Source organism: Capricornis sumatraensis, chromosome 8 (assembly GCF_032405125.1).
Source record: "Capricornis sumatraensis isolate serow.1 chromosome 8, serow.2, whole genome shotgun sequence".
Taxonomy (NCBI): Eukaryota; Metazoa; Chordata; class Mammalia; order Artiodactyla; family Bovidae; genus Capricornis; species Capricornis sumatraensis.
The window spans coordinates 32,431,536-32,458,229 of NC_091076.1; the positions used below are offsets into that span (position 1 = coordinate 32,431,536).

The window sequence follows — 26,694 nt, forward strand, 5'->3', positions numbered from 1 at the left end:
CAAATTTTTCAGAGATGGCAAGCAAATGAAAAAGTCTATGGAAAACTGAGAAATCTAATCTAAATGCCTACTGAGGAGAGCGTCACAACAGAGCAAAGAAATTCCAGCCATATGCAAGCAAGATTCAGGAATCATAGATTTAAAAGAAAAGAAAAAAACACAACCATAAAACACCCCAAAATGGAGTGAGGCATGGATTTGTTTAAAGTTTCTATAAAAAGTAGCTGGACCTCCACCTCCTTCCCTATGCTATACAACTGGCTAATCAACCACTCAAGTAGAGTTTTTTTCTCTAAAAATTAGGACAGAAAGGATCTAATCTGGCAGATGCTAGGTGAGGAAAGGAAGGAAATATAATAAAGATAATATATAATAAATATAAATATAACAAATCTGACCACATGGACCACAGCCTTGTCTAACTGAATGAAACTATGAGCCATGCCATGTAGGACTACCCGAGATGGACGGGTCATGGTGGAGAGTACTGACAAAACGTGGCCCACTGGAGAAGGGACTTCACTATTCTTGCCTCTAGAACCCCATAAACAGTATGAAAAGGCAAAAAGATTAGACACTGAAAGATGAACTCCCCAGGTTGGTAGGTGCCCAATATGCTACTGGAGATTAGTGGAGAAATAACTCCAGAAAGAATGAAGAGATGGAGCCAAAGCAAAAACAACAACCAGTTGTGGATGTGACTGGTGATGGAAGTAAAGTCCGATGCTATAAACAGCAATACTGCATAGAAACCTGGAACGTTAGGTCCATGAATCAAGGCAAATTAGAAGTGGTCAAACAGGAGAGGCAAGAATGAACATAGGGATTTTAGGAGTCAGCGAACTAAAATGGACTGGCATGGGTGAATTTAACTCAGAAGACCATTTTATCTACTACTGTGGACAAGAATCCCTTAGAAGAAATGGAGTAGCCATCATAGTCAACAAAACAGTCTAAAATGCAGTACTTGAATGCAATCTCAAAAACAACAGAATGATCTCTGTTCATTTCCAAGGCAAATCATTCAATATCACAGTAATCCAAGTCTACGCCCCTACCAGTAATGCTGAAGAAGCTGAAGTTGAAGACTTCTATGGAGACCTAAAAGGCCTTCTTAAATTAACACCCAAAAAAGATGTCCTTTTCATTATAGGGGACTGGAATGCAAAAGTAGGAAGTCAAGAAACATCCAGAGTAACAGGCAAATTTGGCCTTGGATACACAAAGACGCAGGGCAAAGGCTAACAGAGTTTTGCCGAGAGAACACACTGGTCACAATAAGCACCCTCCTCCAACAACACAAGAGAAGACTCTACACATGGACATCACCAGATGGTCAATACCAAAATCAGACTGATTATATTCTTTGCAGTCAAAGATGGAGAAGCTCTATACAGTCAGCAAAAACAAAACCAGGAGCTGACTGTGGCTCAGATCATGAGCTCCTTATTGCTAAATTCAGACTTAAATTGAAGAAAGTAAGGAAAGCCACGAGACCATTCAGGTATGACCTAAATCTAATTCCTTACGATTATACAGTGGAAGTGAAAAACAAATCCAAGGGATTAGATCTGATAGACACAGTGCCTGAAGAACTATGGACGGAGGTTTGTGACATTGTACAGGAGACAGGGATCAAGACCATCCCCAAGAAAAAGAAATGCAAAATGGTTGTCTGAGGAGATCTTACAAATAACTATGAAAAGAAGAGAAGTGAAAGGCAAAGGGGAAAAGGAAAGATATACCCATTTGAATGCACAGTTCCAAAGAATAGCAAGGAGAGATAAGAAAGCCTTTCTCAGTGATCAGTGCAAAGAAATAGAGGAAAACAATAGAATGGGAAAGACTAGAGATGTCTTCCAGAAAATTAGAGATGCCAAGGGAACATTTCATTCAAAGATGGGCACAATAAAGGATAGAAATGGTAAGGACCTAAGAGAAGCAGAAGATATTAAGAAGAGGTGGCAAGAATACACAGAAGAACTGTACAAAAAAGATCTTCACAACCCAGATAATCACGATGGTGTGATCACTCACCTAGAGCAGACATCCTGGAATGTGAAGTCAAATGGGCCTTAGGAAGTATCCCTACGAACAAAGCTAGTGGAGGTGATGGCATTCCAGTTGAGCTATTTCAAATCCTGAAAGATGATGCTGTGAAAGTGCTACACTCAATATGCCAGCATATTAGGAAAACTCAACAGTGGCCACAGGACTGGAAAAGGTCAGTTTTCATTTCAATCCCTAAGAAACACAATGGCAAAGAATGCTCAAACTATCACACAACTGCACTCATCTCATACACTATTAAAGTAATACTCAAAATTCTCCAAGCCAGGCTTCAACAGTACATGAACCATGAACTTCAGATGTTCAAGCTGGATTTAGAAAAGGCAGAGGAACCAGAGATCAAATTGCCAACATCTGCTGGATCGTTGAAAAACCAAGAGAGTTCCACAAAAACATCTTCTGCTTTACTGACTAAGCCAAAGCCTTTGACCTGTGTGGATCACAATGAACTGTGGAAAATTCTGAAGAGATGGGAATACCAGACCACCTTATCTGCCTCCTGAGAAATCTATATGCAGGTCAAGAAGCAACAGTTAGAACTGGATGTGGAACAACAGACTGGTTCCAAATCGGGAAAGGAGTATGTCAAGGCTGTATATTGTCACCCTGCTTATTTAACTTCTATGCAAAGTACATCATGAGAAATGCCAGGCTGGATGAAGCACAAGCTGCAATCAAGATTGCTGGGAGAAATATCAATAATGTCATCTCAGATATGCAGATGATACCACCCTATGGCAGAAAGTGAAGAAGAACTAAAGAGCCTCTTGATGAAAGTAAAAGAGGAGAGTGAAAAAGCTGGCTTAAAAGTTAACATTCAGAGAACTAAGACCATGGCATCTGGTCCCATTACTTCATGCCAAATAGATGGGGAAATAATGGAAACAGTGAGTCTTTATTTTTTGAGGCTCCTTAAAAGACACTTGTCCTTGGAAGAAAAGCTATGACCAACCTAGACAGCATACTGAAAAGCAGAGACATTACTTTGCCAACAAAGGTCTGTCTAGTCAAAGCTATGGTTTTACCGGTAGTCATGTATGGACGTGAGAGTTTATAAAGAAAGCTGAGTGCAGAAGAATTAATGCTTTTGAATTGTGGTATTGGCAAAGACTCTTGAGAGTCCCCTGTACTGCAAGGAGATCCAACCAGTCTGTCCTAAAGGAAATCAGTCCTGAATTGTCATTGGAAGGACTGATGCTGAAACTACAATACTTTGGCCACCTGACGTGAAGAACTGACTCATTTGAAAAGACCCTGATGCTGGGAGGGATTGGTGGCAGGAGGAGAAGGGGACAACAGAGGATGAAATGGTTGGATAGCATCACTGACTTAATGGACCTGAGTTTGAGTGAGCTCTGGGAGTTGGTGATGGACAGGTAGGCCTGACATCCTGTAGTCCATGGGATTGCAAAGTGTTGGACATGACTGAGGGACTGAACTGAACTGATAATAAAAAGATTAAGAGATAATCAACATACTGAAAATGAGGATCCCTCCCTAGCACTCTTCGGCTGCTTTGGCTAAAAAATGCATGGCAGTCAGGCATCTGTCTTCCCAGCAGGAAAGTCAAAAGTTGACAGGCCCACAAAAAACAGCAGAAGTCACTACTATCTAAGTCCTCCATAGACACAGAGGATCATGTTAGAGTGGAGCCTACCAGCTGACAAGCCCCATTCATTCACAAAGAACTCTCAATCAGCTTTTTAGTGCTTCATCCTAAACTTCAATGCAAAGCCAAGTATCATTAAGAAAAGTCTCCATAAACACAACATTGTAGGGGACTTCCCTGGTGGTCCTCTATGCTTTCAAAGCAGGGGGCCTGGTTCAACCACTCGTCAGGGAACTAAATCCCACATGCTGCAACTAAAAGATGTCATATGCCTCAACAAAGACTGAAGATTCTGCGGGCAGCGACCAAGATCCAGCCCAGTCAAATAAGTAACATGAAAAAACAAAACAAGCAAAACACTGTAAATCAACTATATTTCAATAAGAATATAAGAATTTTTTTAAGTTGAATAGATTAAAAAACGAAAGGCAAGTCTCCAATATGAAAGAGGTCACAAAGAGAAAAGAAGGTAATAAGAGCAAATAGAAGAGAGGCGAAGAAATCACCACCACCATACTGCTCTAAAATTTATTTCTTAAAAAAGATGATTTTGCATGACAACCATAAAAAGATGACTAGACCTTTCTGAACTTAACTCTTGCCTCTAATAAATCACAAATCTAATCTAAATCTTAAATCCCAGTCTCTCCGCTGAGTTCCAGGCCTACATTGTAAGTTCAGGTTAGATGGACATCACCACAAGAATAAATGAATCCTCCACATTTCTTCTCTAAACCACCCAGTTCATCAAAGCAAATTCCACACAACCACTAAATTATCCTTATAAAACTAGACTTGATCACTTCATGCCTTGTTCAAGGAGAACTAGGTACTCACTGCCTACAAAATAACATTTAAAATCCTCAGCACTCAAGACTACTACGCTTTGGCTTCAGAATATTTTACCAATGTTTTTCTTCCAAAAGCCCCTTATTTCCTTCCTATCGAGCTCTCAAACAACTTAGTTCTTCAAACATCTCTTATACTTTGCCAGTCTTCTATCTTCTATCATCATATTCTTTCTTGGTACCACTCTTCCCCAAATTTGGAGGATTTGGACTTTCCAAAGCTATCTTTTCACTAAGCCTTTCTAGAGCTCACCAGTCAGCACTGATCCCATTCTCTCCTCTGCTCCCACACTATGTTAATTATACCTCCTCTAAAACAAGCTTGACGTTATCATTAGTGGTGTAGCATGTACTAGAGAAGCAATGCTTGCCAAAGAGTTATAAAATTCATGCATTTGATGAACTTAAAGACTTCTGGTCCAAGGTGCAGACCACAGTCTTGGATTTTATATTAAGACTGATAATCGGGAAACTCTTAATTTCAAGCCGCAAATACAAAGTGACTTCAGCAGTCACTTTAATTCCCCTGAGTTCATCTTCCTCAGCCTTGAAATAAAGGGCTTGAACTAGATGAAACTAACGATCCCTTCCAATTCTATCTTCTATGAATCTAGGTGGGCCAGGAACAGGAAACCAAGAAGAGTCCTAGACCAGATCTCTTACAGACAATTAAATAAGAAACATTAGAATACTTTAAAAAAGTAAAACAGCTATTTCCATGAATACTGCATAATTTGGCTAGAATGAGTTCTGATTTAAAATTAAGTCTCTCTTGTAATGTTTCTGTATCAGAGGTAAAGTGTTTTTAGTTAAACTGTAGTCCATAAGAAAGAGCAACGCACTAAGTTCTCAATTCTGCTACGACTTTTAGCTAGACCAACTCACTTCAACTCATTTCATCTCTCTGGAACTTAACAGTCTTGTCATCTGCTGAATGAAGCAATTAGACAAGATGATCACTATAAGGCCATTCATATCTCAAACAGTCTAAGACTCTATGAAATCTGCAATCAATAAGTAAGAAATTCTTCCAAGTATAGCTCAAATAAGATCTTTCCAGGGAAAAAAGGATATTGAGGCGATGTAATTGCTTTGGTGCTTTCAAAAGAAATATTTTTTTGCCACTATCTATAAGAGCAAAGAAATATTTAATATATTATCAACACCCTAATTTTTATGAAAGTAATGTATAAAATCAAGATTGCTGGGAGAAATATCAATAACCTCAGTTATGCCAATAACACCACCCTTATGGCAGAAAGTGAAGAGGAACTAAAAAGTCTCTTGATAAAAGTGAAAGAGGAGAGTGAAAAAGTTGGCTTAAAGCTAAACATTCAGAAAACGAAGATCAGGGCATCTGGTCCCATCACTTCATGGGAAATAGATGGGGAAACAGTGGAAACAGTGTCAGACTTTATTTTGGGGGGGCTCCAAAATCACTGCAGATGGTGACTGCAGCCATGAAATTAAAAGATGCTTACTCCTTGGAAGGAAAGTTATGATCAACCTAGATAGCATATTGAAAAGCAGAAACATTACTTTGCCAACAAAGGTCCATCTAGTCAAGGCTATGGTTTTTCCAGTGGTCATGTATGGATGTGAGAGTTGGACTGTGAAGAAAGCTGAGTGCCAAAGAATTGATGCTTTTGAACTGTGGTGTTGGAGAAGACTCTTGAGAATCTCTTGGACTGCAAGGAGATCCACCCAGTCCATTCTAAAGGAGATCAGTCCTGGGTGTTCATTGGAAGGACTGATGTTAAAGCTGAAATTGCAATACTTTGGCCACCTCATGCAAAGAGTTGACTCATTGGAAAAGACCCTGATGCTGGGAGGGATTGGGGGCAGGAGGAGAAGGGGACGACAGAGGATGAGATGGCTGGATGGCATCACCGACTCAATGGACATGAGTTTGCATGAACTCCGGGAGTTGGTGATGGACAGGGAGGTCTGGCATACTGTGATTCATGGGGTCGCAAAGAGTCGGACACGACTGAGAGACTGAACTGAACTGAACTGATTAGTATAAAGATGGGAAAATTATAATGTTAAGTAAATATACTAAAAGATAATACACTCACTGTAAGTATAACCATATACAACTTAAGTAAGTAAAAGGTAATATGTAAAACAAATAGTTGTATGGTAGCAGTAGAAATATTTTTAAATTTTTCCCTTAATATCATTACATTGGCCTTTCAATAAATGTCAAAAAAAGTCTTTAAGGTATTTTGATTGTTTTCTATGAATTATAAGTCTTGGGTCAAAATTCAATACAACTAAAATTTAAATATAAAGTTGTTTCTACAAAAAATATTTTCAACCAATGGGCCACTTATATTTGTATCATTAGTTGTACAATAAGTGAATTTAGATTATCTCTTAAGTTCCCTGGCCCTTTATTATTCTCATAACCTCTTAAGTTTATAGAATAAACTGTTGTCCAATATTTAAATAATCATATTTGTTTAAATATGGATACCCTAAACTGAAATAAAACTATTTTTTGAAACTATGACCAATTCAAACAAAACTAAAATATTTTCAGTAACAGCAGCAAAAGATTTTTAATTTCAGAATAAGTATCAAAGCAATGAGAACTAACTCTATTAGAAAATCTTGTACATAAATAAAACAAGACAAACATAATAAAAAAATTCTTATGGTGAAACAGTTTTCCTTTTCACCTAAACACTGAGACGTTTAGTATACATCAACAAGGAAGAAATAGAAAAGGCAACAACATATGAGACTTGGGAACTAAAGACTGCTTTAGTTTCTGCTTTTATAGGAACTAAATGGTGGAGGACTCCATGACCAGGAGGGTGTGTGAGGGTGTGGGTGTGGCTGTGTCTACTTAGTTGCTCAGTCATGTCTGACTCTTTGCAACCCCATGAACTGTAGTCCACCAGACTCTTCCATGCATGGGATTCTCCAGACAAAAGTACTGAAGTGGGCAGCCATTCCCTTCTCCAGGGGATCTTCCCGACCCAGAGATCAAATCTGTGCCTCCTGCATCTCTGCTGGTAAAGGCAGGTCCTTTACCACTGAGTCACCAGGAAGTCCCTGCCGAGTTGGTAGGCACAGTCAATAAAACATCAATTCTGTTACAGACTTGTAACATTGAACAAGTCAGTTAACTTCTCTGAGCTTCAGCAACCCCACCTATAAAATAAGGACAATATTTTCTATCTTATGTCATATGTAAACTACCTTAGGTATAATGGCTCTTCAGCTCAGTTCAGTTCAGTTGCTCAGTCGTATCTTGACTCTTTGCACCCATGAACTGCAGCACACCACGCCTCCCTGTCAATCACCAACTCCCAGTGTTTACTCAAACCCATGCCCATTGAGTTGGTGATGGACATGATATCTAATCATCTCATCCTTTGTCATCCCCTTCTCCTCCTGCCTTCAGTCATTTCTGACATCAGGGTCTTTTCAAATGAGTCAGCTCTTCCCATCAGGTGGCCAAAATATTGGAGTTTCAGCTTCAACATCAGTCATTCCAATGAACACCCAGGCTGATTTTAGGATGGACTGGTTGGATTTCCTTATAGTACAAGAGACTGTCAAGAGTCTTCTCCAACACCACAGTTCAAAAACATCAATTCTTCGGTGCTCAGCTTTCTTTATATTCCAACTCTCACATCCATACATGACCACTGGAAAACCCATAGCCTTGACTAGATGGACCTTTGTTGACAAAGTAATGTCTCTGCTTTTTAGTATACTGTCTAGGTTGGTCATAACTTTCCTTCTGAGGAATAAGCATCTTTTAATTTCATGGCTGCAATCACCATCTGCAGTGATTTTGGAGCCCCCCAAAATAAAGACTCTCACTGTTTCCACTATTTCCCCATCAATTTGCCATGAAGTGATGGGACCGGATGCCATGATCTTCGTTTTCTGAATGTTGAGCTTTAAGCCAACTTTTTCACTCTCTTCTTTCACTTTCATCAAGAGGCTCTTAAGTTCTTCTTCACCTTCTGCCATAAGGGTGGTATCATCTGCATATCTGAGGTGATTGATATTTCTCCTGGCAATCTTGATTCCAGCTTGTGCTTCTTCCAGCCCAACGTTTCTCATGATGTACTCTGCATGTAAGTTAAATAAGCAGGGTGACAATATACAGCCTTGACGTACTCCTTTTCCTATTTGGAACCAGTCTGTTGTTCCATGTCCACTTCTAACTGTTGCTTCCTGACCTGCATATAGGTTTCTCAAGAGGCCAGTCAGGCGATCTGGTATTCCCATCTCTTGAAGAATTTTCCATCGTTTCTTGTGATCCACGCAGTCAAAGGTTTTGGCATAGGCAATAAAGCAGAAATAGATGTTTTTCTGGAACTTTCTTGCTTTTTCAGTGATCCAGTGGATCTTGGCAATTTGATCTCTGGTTCCTCTGCCTTTTCTAAAACCAGCTTGAACATCTGGAAGTTCACGGTTCATGTACTGCTGAAGCCTGGCTTGGAGAATTTTGAGCATTACTTTACTAGAGTGTGAGATGAGTGCAACTGTGTGGTAGTCTTAGTAGAAGTCAATGAATGATAGCTATTAAGAGACACGGAGAAGGCAATGGCACCCTACTCCAGTACTCTTGCCTGGAAAATCCCATGGACAGAGGAGCCTGGGAGGCTGCAGTCCACGGGGTCACTAAGATTCAGACACGACTGAGCAACTTCACTTTCACTTTTCACTTTCATGCATTGGAGAAGGAAATCGCAACCCATTCCAATGTTCTTGTCTGGAGAATCCCAGGGACGGGGGAGCCTGGTGGGCTGCCATCTATGGGGTCGCACAGAGTCAGACACGAATGAAGTGACTTAGCAGCAGCAGCAGCATTAAGAGACAAACCTGTATTTTAACTCTAAGATAAATATACGTACACGGTTTTACTGCTGCTGCTGCTGTCATCCTCAAATTTCTTTTTAATAACCGCCAACACAATAAAACTTTGCTCTACACTTTATACAAAAGGAACTAAAGATTTCTGCTCTAGTTATACAACTTCTATTTATTTATTTGGTTGCATAGCGAGGCACAGAGGACCTTAGTTTCCCAACCAGGGATGGAACTCCTGCCCCTTCAGTGGAAGTGCAGAGTCCTAATCACTGGACCACCTGGGAATTCCCTCTACAGCTTTTAAACTTCAACTTACTTTCATTCTGCAGGATGTTAATGGCATCGTCCATAATGCAGTCTGGTGAAAATCCTGCAGTTTTTGACAGTAAACCCAACAATGATGCAATTTTCAGTCTCACAGACGCATCATTCTCCTGCAACAAAAGAAGCTATTGTTACCTTGATGCTCTACTCTCAGCTAAGCAACAACAGGAACATGGGAAATATCTCAAAAAAAGACTCAATGACCCAAGTATTCTAAAGCTTTATTTCTGAAAAATTAGCTGTATATACTTTGGGGAGAAAGTTTTTCTCAATCTGTGTGTTCCATCCAAATAAAGCAAAGTGAATGAGAATATTTTCACACCTTCTTGATGTCATTAATTTCTAACCAGATGTATGCTTCTGGGATTAAAAGCACCTTTCTTCCACTGTGCAATCACATTTGACATAAGCTGCAGCAACTTGCACCACAAACACCAGGCACCCCAACACGGGGCACCCTAACACTGCTATCAGCGCCACTGTTTTTGGAGCCCCCAGAAATTGGGTATTGCAGGTACCACTGCTATCACCAGAAAATTTTTGCTCTGTTTTTTTGGATCACCATATCCTGATCAGAAGTTCACAGCAGGTGAATCTAATTGTCTGGGTGTAGGTCTGGTGTCTGGACCCGGATCTCGGCCCCAAGGCAAAAGAGACTAAGAAATGATTTATTGGGCTTCCCTGGTGGCTCAGATGGTAAAGAATCCATCTGTAATGCAAGAGACCCAGGTTAGATCCCTGGGTCAGGAAGATCCCCTAAAAGAAGGAAATGGCAACTCACTTTAGGATTCTTGCCTGGAGAACTCCATGGACAGAAGAGCCTGGAGGGCTACAGTCTGTGGAGTCGCAGAGTCAGACGTAACTGAGTGAATGGTGGTTCAGTGGTTAAGAATCCACTTGCCAATACAGAGGACACAGGTTCAGTCCCTTGTCCAGAAGACCCCACATGGTGCAGAGCAACTAAGCCCACGCAACCCTACCTACTGAGCTTGTGCTCTAGAGCCTGCGAGCAACTACTGAGTCCATGTGCCACAACTACGGAAGCCAAGTGCCCTAGAACCTGTGCTCTGCAAGAGAAGCCACCTCAATAAGAAGCCCCCATATTGCAACTTGGGAGTAGGTCCTACCCACCACAACTAGAGAAAGCTCATGCACAGAAATGAAGACCTAGAGCAGCCAAAAATAAAATTAATTCTTAAAAAGAATTAACGTAATATCTAGGTTAACCAGTAAAATGTATAACTCCCAAGCTAATAAAAAAGCAGTGGAGGAGAGAATTTTTTTAAAAAGAGCCAATGCAAAAGGTGGTAACAATTGAGAGGAAAAAAAGAATACTAGCAGGTAAGATAAATAGAAGGCATTTCATAAGAGGGTAGATTTAAACCCATATATTTCAATAAACACATTAAATATAAAGAACTAAATGCTCCAATTAAAAAATACACACTGTCAGGTGAAATTTCTTAAAAAACTAACTATATGCTGTTGAGTCACAAAATAAAAAGTGGTTAAAAAAGAAGAGTTGAAAATAAAAGGTAGAAATAGGTGTATCATGCAAGAGACAGCTGGTATCATTATATCAGTACTAGACAAAGCCATTATATGGTGACATGATTATCTGTAAAGAATCTAAAAGAACATACACATAATTTATTAAAATTGTTAAATGAGCTTAACAAAGTTGTTAGATATAGGGTTTAATAAATAAAAACCAACTGCAGGTCTGAATATCCTCTATGTACTACTTAAAAATAAGAATTTTTAACTATATCATTTACAATAACAAAATATTAACTATATAGGAATAACTAACAAAAAGATGTACAAAACTTCTATGCAGAAAACAGCATTAAAATAATGGACATACCATGTCTATTGAATGGAAGACTTAATGTTATAAAATGTCAATCAGCAAATTGCATCTTAATTACAGAATTAACACAACCCTAATCAAAATTCTGTGAAGAAAGCTGAGTGCCAAAGAATTGATGCTTTTGAACTGTGGTGTTGGAGAAGACTCCTGAGAGTCCCTTGGACTGCAAGGAGATCCAACCAGTCCATTCTAAAGGAGATCAGTCCTAGGTGTTCTTTGGAAGGAATGATGCTGAAGCTGAAACTCCAATACTTTGGCCACCTCATGCGAAGAGTTGACTCATTGGAAAAGACTCTGATGCTGGGAGGGATTAGGGGCAGGAGGAGAAGGGGACGACCGAGGATGAGATGGCTGGATGGCATCACTGACTCGATGGACATGAGTTTGGGTGAACTCTGGGAGTTGGTGATGGACAGGGAGGCCTGGCGTGCTGCAGTTCATGGGGTCGCAAACAGTCGGACGTGACTGAGCGACTGAACTGAACTGAATCAAAATTCTAACAAGAAATTTTCTTTACAGGCAGACTGTCACAAGTTGATTTCAAAACTGATAGTTACTTAGATTACTGGGGTAATAGTGGAAACAGGGAGGTAGATGGACTTAAGAGATACTTAGAAAGTAAAATCAACATGAGTTGGTGAGGAAGGGAATATGGGGAGAGGAAAGGGGACGGTGGTATAAAGTATCTTTCTCGAGTTTCTGATGTAAGGGTCTATATTGATGGTGGTACATTTCCTGCTACAAAGCAGACTGGAGAATGAATGGAGATACCAAGTTCAGTTCTGAATACAAAGAGAAATCAGTTCTTTATGGACTGAGAGAACATCATCAAATCAAGTAACTGTCTTTCAGAGACAATGCACTAGTCAAATACCCTAATTTTGTAGTAAGAGAGGACAGAAAAGCTACATAGCCTTTCTACAGTCTGGAATGGAGTCACAGACCTCTGAACACAAGGAAACAGCCAAGAAAGCAGAAATACTAAGTCTGGCAAATAAGAGGAAGGCAAGGATGGAACAAAGAAGAATGAGAGTATCTGACCCAGTAACATTCTTTCTTCATCTGGATACTTTACTCAAGTTTTTCTACTTTCTGAAAATTATCCCCTGGTACCCTTCATGACTAAGCTTACAACTGGCTCTGTCAAAAGCCTCTCTAATAACTGCTCTTCTCACCATTAAAATTGTCCTCGTTCAGGCTTTTCTCATCTTGCTACAGACTTTCCAGTCTCCTGGCTGGTCACCCTAAGTCCTGTCTCACCTGGCCCTCATTCAATTCCTCCATCTGCCATACCACCCCCCAGAGTGACATAGCTAAAACAAAAATCCACAAGGCAGAATTCAAGAACCTTCTATTAGGTAAGATTTCTAGTCTTATCTCTTAAAGAGCTCTCAATTTAAAATGTACACCAGCCCAACTACCTGTATTTCTTCTAATGTGACAGATTATTTCACATCTCCAAGTCTTTGCTCACAATTCTTCCTTCTTTCTAAAACGCCTTTCCTCTTGTTTTCCAACTAGTAAACATCTGTTCTTTAAGATTCACCTCAAGCATCACCCTAGCTCAGTTGGTAAAGAATCTGCCTGCAATGCAGGAGACCTGGGTTTGATCCCTGGGTCAGGAAGATCCCCAGGAGAAGGAAATGGCAACCCACTTCAGTATTCTTGCCTGGAGAACCCCATGGACAGAGGAGCCTGGCGGGCTATAGTCCAGGGGGTCTCAAAGTCGGACACGACTTAGTGACTGAACTGCCACCAAGCATCACTACTCTGTGATGCCCTTCTAGACCTATGCGCCCACATAAAACTGATTACCTTCTTCTTTAAAAGTTACATCATAACCTTTCCCAGATCTCATAATACTTCTAACACTGTATTGGGTTTCCCTGATGGCTGAGTGGTAAAGAATCCGCCTGCCAAGGTAGGCTACATGGGTTTGATCCCTGGGTCGGGAAGATCCCCTGGAAAAGGAAATGGCAATCCACTCCAGCATTCTTGCCTGGGAAATCAGTGTGCAATTATCCATTTCTTGTCTAATCTACCCAATCAGACTCAGATCAGGGATCGTATATTAATCTCTGTATCACTAACGTGAAGCAAAGGCCTGGCAGAATTAGTATCCAGAACATTCTGAATGAACAAAATGAGTAAATTAATAACTCAAGCCCTTAACTATCTATATATCACATCTATTATTTGGTCTACCAACTATACTCCTGCTGCTACTGCTACTGCTAAGTCGCTTCAGCTGTGTCCGACTCTCTGCGACCCCAAAGACAGCAGCCCACCAGGCTCCCCTGTCCCTGGGATTCTCCAGGCAAGAACACTGGAGTGGGTTGCCATTTCCTTCTCCAACACATGAAAGTGAAAAGTGAGAGTGAAGTCGCTCAGTCGTGTCTGACTCTTCACGACCCCATGGACTGCAGCCTACCAGGCTCCTCCATCCATGGGATTTTCCAGGCAAGAGTACTGGAGTGGGTTACCATTGCCTTCTCCGATACCAACTATACTACTAGTCCTTAAAGGACAAAGAATATGTCTCACAGTTCTTTAACATCCTCCACAGTAACTAATATAATAGAATAAATGAAGAATCCCTCATATGAAATAAGTTCAGATAGTGCTACCTGGCCACAGAAAAATTTGTAGTAGAAAAGCAGAAGCCAAAGTAATTACCCACTAAAATACAAGAGACCACATTTCTAGATAAAATAGAAAAAAGGATAAATAAAACACTATAGTCATCAATCTATATCTGGACCAACTTGTTATCGCTCATTACTTCTGGGGCTAGAATCTGCTAGACTAAGGCAAGCAGCACAGCCTGGTTAAACAGCTTATGGTCTGACGTAACACTTCTTCTACAGATGGTATCAGTATTATGTTTTTAAAAAGAAGCTTTTTATTATTAATTTTTGGCCATACCACAAGGCATGCAAGATTTATGTTCCCCAACCAGGGCCCAAACCCACGCCCCCTGCAGTAGAAGCACAGTCGTAGAAGCAGAGTCTTACCCACTGGACCACCAGGGAAGTCCCTAAAAAGAGTCTTTACTGTTAGAGATATAAACTGAAATTTAAGAGTAAAATGATATGATGCTACGAATTTGTTTTCACAAGAATCTGGTGCAGAGGGTGAAAGTGGAGGAAATGGAGGTAGACAGTAGGAGTTGGGCTCGGGAGGTGAGAATAAAGCAAATCTGGACATGAAATGATAATTGTTGAAGCTGAGTAATAATTGCATGTGAATTAACTAAACTATTCTCTCTAACTGTATATAGATTTGTTCCATAACAAAAAGTTGAAAAAATATTCCATACAATCCAAAGTTTCTATCCCTGAGGATTTATCAGAAGAAAACAATAATACTAATTGTAAAAGATATGAGCACCCCTGTATGTTGCAGCATTATAACAATAGCCAAGATACGGAAGCAACCTAAGTGCCCATCAATAGATGAACGGGTAAAATAAGACGTGATATATATATATATATATACACAGTGGAATCTTAGCCATAAAAAAAGAATGAAATCTAGCAATTCGCAGCAACATGGATGGATCTAGAGGGTATTATGATAAGTAAAGTAAGTCAGAGAAAGACATACTGTATGATTTCACATATATATAGAATCTGAAAAAACAAAACAAATGAACAAACATAACAAAACAGAAATAAAGTCATAGATACAGAGATACATACGTGTTTGCCAGAGGGAGAGGAGGGAAAAATAGGTAAGGAAGATTAAGAGATACATACTTCCAGCTGCAAAATAAATGAGTCATGGGCATGAAATGTACAGCATCAGGAACATAGTCAATAACTAATATCTTTGTATGGTGACAGATGATAACTCGATTTATTGTGGTCATTTTGAAGTGCATAGAAATACTGAATCACTACACTGTGTAGCAGAATTTAACATAAGGTTGTAGGTCAGTTCTACTTTAAAAACAAAAAATCCATAGAAAAAGGAATCAGATGTGTGGTTACCAGAAGCAGAGGTGGGGGGAAGGAAACAACCCAGGGAGCGAACCCAGGTCTCCTGCATTGTAGGCAGATTCTTTACCAACTGAGCCACCAGGGAAACCCAAGAATACTGCAGAGGGTAGCCTATCCCTTCTCCTGGGGATCTTCCTGACCCAGGAATTGAACTGGGGTCTCCTGCATTGCGGGTAGATTCTTTACTAGCTGAGCTACCAGGAAAGCCCTTAATTATACTTTAAAAACAAATGAATCCATAGAAAAGGGGATCAGATTTGTGGTTGCCAGAAGCAGAGGTGGGCAGAAGGGAACTGGATGAAGGTAGTCAAAAGGTACAAACTTTTAGTTGAAAGATAAGTATTAGGGTTGTAATGAATAACATGATAAATACAATTAACACTGCTGTATGTTACATACGAACATTGTTAGGAGAGTAAATCCCAAGTATTCTCAACACAAGAAAAAAATGTTTTGTCTATTTCTTCAATTTTGTATCTATGTGAGATAACAGATGTTCACTAAATGTATTGTGGTGGCGCAGGAGCGGCGGCTGTGCAGCGCAGGAGCAGCCAAGAGGAGCTACCCCTCGTCCAAGGTCAGCAGCGGCAGCCGTGAGGAGCTACCCCACGTCCAAGGTCAGCAGCAGCGGCGGACAGGAGCTACCCCACGTCCAGGGTCAGGAGCAGAGACCGTGAAGAGATACCCCATGTCGAAGGTCAGCAGCAGCAGCCAAAAGGAGCTACCCAATGTTCAAGGTAAGGAGCGGCAGCTGCGCTGTGCTGGAGCAGCCGTGAAGAGATACCTCATATCCAAAGTAAGAGAAACCCAAGTAAGACAGTAGGCACTGAGAGAGGGAATCAGAGGGCAGACAGACTGAAACCACAATCACAACCACAGCCTTGTCTAACTCAATGAAACTAAGCCATGCCGAGTGGGGCCACCCAAGACGGATGGGTCATGGTGGAGAGGTCTGAAAGAATGTGGTCCACTGGAGAAGGGAATGGCAAACCACTTCAGTATTCTTGCCTTGAGAACCCCATGAACAGTATGAAAAGGCAAAAAGATAGGACACTGAAAGATGAACTCCTCAGGTAGGTAGGTTACCCAATATGCTACTGGAGATCAATGGAGAAATAATTCCAGAAAGAATGAAGGGATGGACCCAAAGCAAAAACAACACCCAGTTGTGGATGCAACTGGTGATAGAAGCAAGGTCCAGTGATGTAAAGGGCAATATTGCATAGGAACCTGGAATGTTAAGTCCATGAATCAATGCAAATTGGAAGTGGTCAAACAGGAAATGGCAAGAGTGAATGTTAACATTCTAGGAACCAGCAAACTATGATGGACTGGAAATGGATGAATTTAACTCAATGACCATTATATCTACTACTATGGGCAGGAATCCCTTAGAAGAAATGGAGTAGCCAACACAGTCAACAAAAGAGTCTGAAATGCAGTACTTGGATGCAATCTCTAAAACGACAAAATGATCTCTGTTCGTTTCCAAGGCAAACCATTCAATATCATGGTAATCCAAGTCTATGCCCTGACCAGTAATACTGAAGAAGCTGAAGTTGAACGGTTCCATGAAGACCTAAAAGACTTTCTAGAACTAATACTCAAAAAGATGTCCTTTTCATTAAAAGGGACTGGAATGCAAAAGTAGGAAGTCAGGAAACACCTGGAGTAACAGGTAAATTTGGCCTTGGATTACATAAAGAAGCAGGGCAAAGGCTAACAGAGTTTTGCCAGAGAACGCACTAGTCACAGCAAACAGCCACTTCCAACAACACAAGACAAGACTCTACACATGGACATCACCAGATGGTCAACACTAAAATCAGACTGATTATATTCTTTGCAGCCCAAAGATGGAGAAGCTCTATACAGTCAGCAAAAACAAGACCAGGAGCTGACTGTGGCTCAGATCATGAACTCCTCATTGCCAAATTCAGACTTAAATTGAAGAAAGTAGGGAAAACCACTAGACCATTCAGATATGACCTAAATCAAATCCCTCTTCCATTATACAGTGGAAGTGAGAAATAGATTTAAGGGACTAGATCTGATAGACAGAGTGAGTGATGAACTATAGCGGGAGATTCATGACACTGTACAGGAAACAGGGATCAAGACCATCCCCAAGAAAAAGAAACGCAAAAAAGCAAAATGGCTGTCTGAGGAGGCCTTACAAACAGCTGTGGAAAGAAGCGAAGGGAAAAGGAGAAAAGGAAAGATATATCCATTTGAATGCACAGTTCCAAAGAATAGCAAGGAGAGATAAGAAAGCCTTTCTCAGTGATCAATGCAAAGAAATAGAGGAAAACAACAGAATGGGAAAGACTAGAGATGTCTTCAAGGAAATCAGAGATACCAAGGGAACATTTCATGCACAGATGGGCGCAATAAAGGATAGAAATGGCATGGACCTAACAGAAGCAAAAGGTATTAAGAAGAGGTGGCAAGAACACACAGAAGAACTGTACAAAAAAGATCTTCACAAACAAGAGAATCACGATGGTGTGATCACTCACCTAGAGTCAGACATCCTGGAATGTGAAGTCAAGTGGGCCTTAGAAAGCATCACTAGGAACAAAGCTAGTAGAGGTGATGGCATTCCAGTTGAGCTATTTCAAATCCTAAAAGATGATGCTGTGAAAGTGCTACACTCAATATGCCAGCAAATTTGGAATACTCAGCAGTGGCCACAGGACTGGAAAAGGTCAGTTTTCATTCCAATCCCAAAGAAAGGCAATGCCAAAGAATGCTCAAATTTCTGCACAATTGCACTCATCTCACATGCTAGAAAAGTAATGCTCAAAATTCTCCAAGCCAGGCTTCAGCAGTACATGAACCGTGAACTTCCTAATGTTCAAGCTGGTTTTAGAAAAGACAGAGGAACCAGAGATCAAATTGCCAACATCCACCTGATCATTGAAAAAGCAAGAGAGTTCCAGAAAAACATTTATTTCTGCTTTATTGACTCTGCCAAAGCCTTTGACTGTGTGGATCACAATAAACTGTGGAAAATTCTGAAAGAGATGGGAATACCAGACCACCTGACCAGCCTCTTGAGAAACCTATATGCAGGTCAGGAAGCAACAGTTAGAAGTGGACATGGAACAACAGACTGGATCCAAATAGGAAAAGGAGTACGTCAAGGCTGTATATTGTCACCCTGCTTATTGAACTTCTATGCAGAGTACATCATGAGAAATGCTGGGCTGGAAGAAGCACAAGCTGGAATCAAGACTGCCAGGAGAAATATCAATCCCCTCAGATATGCAGATGACACCACCCTTATGGCAGAAAGTGAGGAAGAACTGAAGAGCCTCTTGATGAAAGTGAAAGAGCAGAGTGAAATAGTTGGCTTAAAGCTCAACATTCAGAAAACGAAGATCATGGCATCTGGTCCCATCACTTCATGGGAAATAGATGGGGAAACAGTGGAAACAGTGGCTGACTTTATTTTGGGGGGCTCCGAAATCATTGCAGATGGTAACTGCAGCCATGAAATTAAAAGTTGCTTACTCCTTGGGAGGAAAGTTATGAGCAACCTAGATAGCATATTGAAAAGCAAAGACATTACTTTGCCAACAAAGGTCCATCTAGTCAAGGCTATGGTTTTTCCAGTGGTCATGTATGGATGTGAGAGTTGAACTATAAAGAAAGCTGAGCGCCGAAGAATTGATGCTTTTGAACTGTGGTGTTGGAGAAGACTCTTGAGAGTCCCTTGGACTACACGGAGATCCAACCAGTCCATCCTAAAGGAAATCAGTCCTGGGTGTTCACTGGAAGGACTGATGTTGAAGCTGAAACTCTAATACTTTGGCAACCTGAAGAGAAGAGCTGACTCATTTGAAATGACCCTGATCCTGGGAAAGATTGAGGGTAGGAGGAGAAGGGGACGACAGAGGATGAGATGGTCGGATGGCATCACCAACTCAATGGACATGAGTTTGGGTAAACTCTAGGAGTCAGTGATGGACAGGGAGGCCTGGCGTGCTGTGGTTCATGGGGTCGCAAAGAGTCAGACACGACTGAGAGAATGAACTGAACTGAATCATTTTATGACTTACACAAGTCAAATCATTATGTATCCTTAAATGTAAATAGTGCTGTAAGTCCATTATATCTCAATAAAACTAGAAAAAAAAAAAGTCCCATATTGCTCAAGAGAATCTTATATCCTTGTACAAGGAAATGGGCAAGGAACAAAATAAATGAGAAAATTATATACAATATTAGAAGATGTTAAGTGTTCTGGAGAATACAAAATAAAGGAAGGGGCTAGAAAGTGCTGGAAGTGGGATAGGCAGTTTCAATTTCAAACAGAGGGATAAAAGAAGACCTTAATGAAAAAGTAACGTTTGAGCAAAGAGTTGAATGCAATGTGGGAAATAGACACAGGAACACCTGAGGGAAGTGTTCCAAGCAGAAAGAAAGATAAATGGAAAGACTGAGAAAGGAATATACTTGACAGAGAAAATGGCAGACCAGACCATGGTCGTGTCAAGGAGAGGGGTTCTAGGCTAAGGTAACAACATGGGAAAAGACACTGACTTCTGAAAACACACACAGTCTTTTGAAAACCTCAACCATTCTGATAAAGCTACAACATTATACATGTGAAGAAAAGGACTTTTTAGATCATACATAAAATACTTAAATAAAGATAGTTATATAGTTTATAAAAATAAAAGAGACTAAAGGGAAAAAGATAAGAAGCAAGGAGAGACTTCAATACATATACATCCTGATTGATGGAAATATGAAGTACAAATCCTCTATAAGGAATTCTTAAAATTTTCAAAAATATGCTTATCTGGAATCTAACAAAGTCTATTGATAGAACTTCCAGTTCATAGTAAATATAGGAGATAGAGGAACAAGTTAACCAAGGAAGTAAACAAATTCAGAAAACAAGGCAGTTTGTAAAACAACTGACCAAATTTCTTTAATAGGTCATATCACCAAAATAATAACTGTTCTAGACTTTACAAAAAGCAAACGCCATGCGTGGACACAGTTTGCATTCTGATTTGAAAATCAACTATAACAAGATATTCTGTGAAGAACTAGAGAAATTTGGGGCTTCCTTCATGGCTCAGTGGTATAGAATTTGCCTGCCAATGCAGGAGACACGGGATTATCCCTGGGAAGATCCCCAGGAGAAGGAAAGGACAACCCACTCCACTATCCTCTGTCGAAGGAAAATTCCATGGACAGAGGAGCCTGGTGGGTTACAGCCCATAGGGTCACAAGAGTTGGACATAACTTAGCAACTAAACCATCACCACCAGAGAAATTTGAGTATGAACTATTTGTTAGATGACATTAAGGAATAACTGAATTATATTGAGGAGGTTAGATGGTTATATCTTTTTTCAATGTACCTTTTTAAGAGAAATTTAATGAACTGTTTAGGGGAAAATATTACGATACTTTAACAAAAATTTCAGGAAAGCAAATAAACCAAATTTGACAAAATAGTAATAACTATTTAACACCAAAGATGGGTTATTTGGGAGTTCATTATAGTACTGTCTCTACTTTACTATAAGCTTAATAATTTTTATACTAAAGTTTCAAAGCTAAGTCATCTGTGATTCAAATATTTACAAATCATTTCTTCTTTTACCTCAGATCTCACAACAAAAACTGAAAAAGAAATGCATTTTGTGAATTTCATTTTCTCTCTTTAAACTATTTTCTGTATTTAATCATGCATGAGTTGATGCTTTTTTCTAGCCTATGAAAACAGAGAAATAAAATGCTACGTAACTTAAAAAAAAAATGAGGGGCTACTGCAGTTAAGATATTGGGGCCCTGAATTAAAGCAGGAACAGCAGAGAGAAGACTATATACCAGAGGCAAATCTGGTTACAGAGGGTTCTGGTTGAAGTTAACTCCTCCTCTGTTCTCCAATTTACTCTCAGTACCCTCAGCAATTTGATGCATTTTATCATTCACATCTGTCTCCATCTAGCTACTCTAAGCTTCTAAGGAGAGGATCTTTTTGGATCTTTTGGACTTTTTTCATCTCGGTATCCACAGTGCCTAGCATATGGAAGATACTCAGGAAAAGACTGCTGAATGAACACCTTATTTATTTTGCCATTTTAACCCATTCTGCAGAGATAATACAACTCTCATACCTACTGCCATCATGTCCCAAGACCTTCTTACCTTGTAATAATGTTCCAAGAGAATCCTGACGACTCCCTCCACACTTTCTGCCTCAACAGGCTTCCTGGCAAACTGAAGTAGGTACTGCAAAGCATCTGCTGGGGAGGTAGCCTTACACAGATCTATGTGGAGGGCTGCAGATTTACTTGGTTTTGTCATTCGGAGTTTCTTAGTAGCAACTTCATCCTGTTGTTGCTGCAAGAGGGTAAGGAAGATAAAACATGAAAACCTGGCTGAAAACAAAGAGTCTGCAAATCTAACTTTGCCTCATTTGATGAAAATTAACTTTTCCTACACCAAATAATGTATTTGGGTAACAGACCTAGCCTAAACAAAAAAGCAGCATTATGAACCGGGAAAAGACCCAACTGGAGACAAAGTTATGAGTCCCAATTTTGCTTTTCACTAGTTCTAATGGCTTTGGGCAAGTCATTTCATTTCAAGTCTCAGTTTCTTTCTCTGTAAAGTAGGTCCATAATATTTTGCTCTGCCTATCTCTTAGGATTGCTGTAGTTTCGGGGTTAAGAGGACACACAAAGGATCTGTTCCACTCTTTATTAGAACAGAAATCTCAATTCAACAAATATATTCAGACTGTGCTAAAGCACTTACTAGGCTCACCTTTGCTCCTGAGAAACCCAGAACCAACAGGAACAGTCTACAGCTTACACTGAGGAAAAAAATCTTCCTCTCACAACAGATGACTATTTTCACCCAAATCACTCTACCTTTATTAGAAGAATGGACAGTGTAGGGGAAAAATGCATTGCCACACGCCTAGCAAACTGCAGGTACTTAATGTATGTTTACTAAATGACTGATGTGGAATTAGGAGTTCTCTCTGGGATCCAACTCTGCTGCTGTCTTCTAAGGATGTCATAATTCTCAGTTTCTTCTTCTATAAAATAGGAATGATAACCTACCGCTAGTCTTTCTCAATCAGGAATCCTCCTCTGAACCACAGAACACACAAAATTAGCTGAGTAACTATCTTCTCGATTCTCTCAAGGATAGTACATGACTAGAACTATTTCAGATACATCTGTTACATATAAGGAGTGTCAAAAAGTTCATGTAAAAGGGAACCTTCACTCCAGGGCTTAAGTAAGGCCCTGGGGTAGATATAGAGAGGATCACAACATAAGATTAAAGTTGTAATCAATAATTTTCCTTAACACCTGATGCAGCATAATGATACCCTGAAGAATCATCGCTTTATAAAATTACACCTCCACACAGTAGAGAGTCGATTTTTCTGGACCAGAACATGGCATGGCATGATAAGACTAAGGGCTTTGAAATCAAAGGAATTTGAGTTAAATTATCACTTTGTAGCTACAGGTCTCCTCCTTCTATAAATAAATATAATACTTACATCATAGGGATGCCTGAGAAGTCTAAACTACAATGTCTTTATTGTACAAACACATCATATGCACCACATACATATCAATTCTCTCTCTCTCATCTTCAGGGCAGAGGAAAAATAACAGAAGCACTAAGATACTCTGTGGTAACAATTTACGAACAATGAAGTAAAGAAATGAGCTCTTAAAAAATCCTTACCCATTTCCATCCTATTCCACACAAATTCATTCTTCAGTGTTATCAGCAGTTAGGTCAAAAAACTGGGAAGATTTTTTTCCCTAAAGAGTATATAAGGAGAAGGACAAACCAGTATCTGCTATCATTCAACCATCAATATTTTAGTGCTCCAGGCCCTATGGTCTATCCAGGGAACACAGATGAACCAAGCGTTACCTCTGCCCTCAAGGAGCCCAAACTGGTAGGCAGAAACAAAACTAGTAATTACAGCAGCACCGAGTGATAAGTACAAATAGACGAGTGCTATGGAAGTAGGGGAGGAGAGACTAAAGCAAAATTCAAGTCCACTGCGAGGAGAACAAAAAGAGCGGGAAGAGTGACACCCACTCTACGTAAAAAAGACAACAGATACAAAGGTTCGGAAAGGTCCACACACATGGCATGCTGGAGGAGCGGGGAGTAGTCTTGGCGAGAGGGAACAACAGAATATAGTAAAGAAAGGAAGTGATACGGCCCAACAAAGTGAATGTACATAATGTCACTGAACTCCACACTTAAAAAATGGTTAAAATGATAAATTCTGTTATGTTTATTTTGGCACAATTTGTTTTTCAAATGGGGGCAAAGGAATCCAGAGCCAGGAAATCCCAAAAAGCAAGCCACGGAAGAGGGAGCTCTGTAAAGCTTTCCTGAATCTTGACTCACTCTATAAGTTCAAGAAAACAAATTTTACATAAAAAGGAGCAATAACAGTGACAAGGTAAGTATCAAAGTTATTTTCAGAAAAAAAAAAAAGAATAAGAAGCCAACTAACTTCCCTACACACAATGGAAATATGCCACACACACACACAAAAAAAAGAAAAAGGCAGTGAAAGAATACTGTTAATCACAAAGGGCAAGGGAGTTTGGATAGTTTTCACAAAAAGTAGTAGTTGTAAAAGAGTAAGGAAGACTTGGTTTGTCGATGCAATTACCTCTCTGTACTATAATCTCAGATATGGTGCTCCACATCTCCCTCTCACCTGAGTCCCGAATGGACAGGGACCCTAATGTGTACTGGATTTTATAGCTCAGCACCTTTCACCATACCTAATATTGATACATAATAACCACTACTTTATTCAATAAACTCTTGTTGAAGGAATAAATGAAATACTTAAGGATCAGCGTTCTGATGCATGGTCTAAATCTTGCTAGGCCACAAGTCTATGGATGGAAACCTGCTATTGGCTGGCATTAACTGGGGGCTTTTCAGAAATGTAGATTATTGCCTTGCCTCCCCCAGCCAATTCACTTACTAAGTAGAATCTACATTTTAACAAGAGCCCAGGTGATTTGGATACACAAAGTCAGAAAAGCAGGACACAAGGTATGACCTGGGATCAACCTCTACTTTAGCGATCTCTCTGAGGAAATACATAGAGAATCACTGACCGCTGACACTCCTTGGAAGGAAAGTTATGACCAACCTAGAGAGCATATTCAAAAACAGAGATTACTTTGCCAACAAGTCTAGTCAAGGCTATGGTTTTTCCAGTGGTCATGTATGGATGTGAGAGTTGGACTGTGAAGAAAGCTGAGTGCCAAAGAATTGATGCTTTTGAACTGTGGTGTTGGAGAAGACTCTTGAGAGTCCGCTGGACTGCAAGGAGATCCAACCAGTCCATTCTGAAGGAGATCAGTCCTGGGTGTTCATTGGAAGGATTGATGCTAAAGCTGAAACTCCAGTACTTTGGCCACCTCATGCGAAGAGTTGACTCACTGGAAAAAGACTCTGATGCTGGGAGGGATTGGGGGCAGGAGGAGAAGGGGACGACAGAGGATGAGAGGGCTGGATGGCATCACCAACTCGATGGACGTGAGTTTGAGTGAACTCCGGGAGTTGGTGATGGACAGGGAGGCCTGGCATACTGCAATTCATGGGGTCGCAAAGAGTCGGACGCGACTGAACTGACTCAACTGACTAACTGACACGGTCTGGGCCCCTCAGTCCTGAAACAACTCCAAAGGAGGAAGGATGATACTGCCCTCCTTTATAGGTAAGCTATAAAAGGTTGGTGGTGAGCTGTTCCACCAACGAAAACTTCAACCCCTATGAAGCCTGTGACCCTCGTCTGCTGTTGACTGGGTCTTGAGGACTCCTATAGATTCCTCTTCCAAATCCTTAGAGCTCTGCATACAGCCAACTTGGCTTTGGGCACTTTTTTGGTAATGGGAGTTGCAAGGAAATTTGTCAATACCCCACCAGAAGTCTCAAAGTCCTCATTTGTAAAATGAAGATGCTAATGAACTGTGGTGTTTGGGGAAGCCTCTTGAAAGTCCCTTGGACAGCAACGAGATTAAACCAGTCGAACCTAAAGGAAATCAGTCCTGAATATTCACTGGAAGGACTAATGCTGAAGGTGAAACTTCAATACTTTGGCCATCTGATGCGAAGAACTGACTCAATGGAAAAGACCCTGATGCTGGCAAAGATTGAAGGCGGGAGGAGAAGGGGACGACAGATGATGAAATGGTTGGATGGCATCACCCACTCGATGGACATGAGTTTTGAGTAAACTCCGGGAGTTGGTGATGTACAGGGAGGCCTGGCGTGCTGCAATTCATGGGGTCGCAAAGAGTCGGACACGACTGAGCTGCTGAACTGAAGGTAACATGAATAAAATAAGATAACAGATAAGATACTTTCGTAAATTGCAAGGTGCTGTTTGCTTCTTCTAATAGTTTTTTTTAGTGTCAGACTGCACATGTTAATACTGACAACAGCAGCGGCCAATGAACACGCCCACTAAAGTGTAGTCAGAGAGGCAGCCTACCAAAGCACTGGCACCCTACCCAGCTTTGTGGCGCCAGTTCTGGCAAAGTGTCTGGGGCGCGGATAACCTACCTTCCCCTTTCCCAGACCAGTCCTGGGACCTTTCCTTCTAGAGCTTACCTGAACCACCTTAGTGAACTCCTCATAAACCCGCTTCTTCAGATGGGCCGCCATGGTTGTTCGTGCACCTTCTCAGCTTCCGTACCCGACAGGGCTGAGGGGGGCAGAAGAATACTAAAACACTTGCCCAGGAGGGAGGAACCAGCCGCTGTCCCACAAGGCAGTGGGGTTCCGGGAAAGAGAAGCCGCTTCCGGCTGCTCGACTGCCTTGTCGCTGTGCTTCCGGATTTAGCGACCTACGCCTGCTGCGCGGGAGGAACGGAAACCGGAGCCGGAGCGTAGCACAGGGGGCGGGGCTTCTGGCAGGAGGAGGCGGGTCGGAAGGGCTGGAGGAGCCAATGGGAGCTTTGGGGGGCTTTCTGTTGGGTTTGAGTGACGGAGGGAAACGGAGGGTCGGGGGAAGTGCTTCAGTGTAAAGGGCGGAGGTGGAGCTATCCAGAGCTACAGGTAAAACCTGGAGCTGTGTGAGGATTC

The 26,694-nt window shown here is 40.8% G+C and overlaps 1 protein-coding gene across 1 annotated transcript in view; it reads right to left on the minus strand.

The window, feature by feature from the left end:
* The window catches only part of INTS4 (integrator complex subunit 4), a 107,013-nt gene extending 80,674 nt beyond the window's left edge, over positions 1 to 26,339 (minus strand). Inside the window, exons 1-3 of the mRNA XM_068976518.1 lie at positions 26,221 to 26,339; positions 21,739 to 21,933; positions 9,683 to 9,800 (exon numbers count right to left, since the gene is read on the minus strand). Of these exons, the coding sequence (XP_068832619.1) occupies positions 9,683 to 9,800; positions 21,739 to 21,933; positions 26,221 to 26,274 (367 nt within the window). The 5' untranslated portion in view covers positions 26,275 to 26,339. The remainder of the gene's footprint in view (positions 1 to 9,682; positions 9,801 to 21,738; positions 21,934 to 26,220) is intronic.
* Between the last annotated feature and the right edge of the window lie 355 nt (positions 26,340 to 26,694).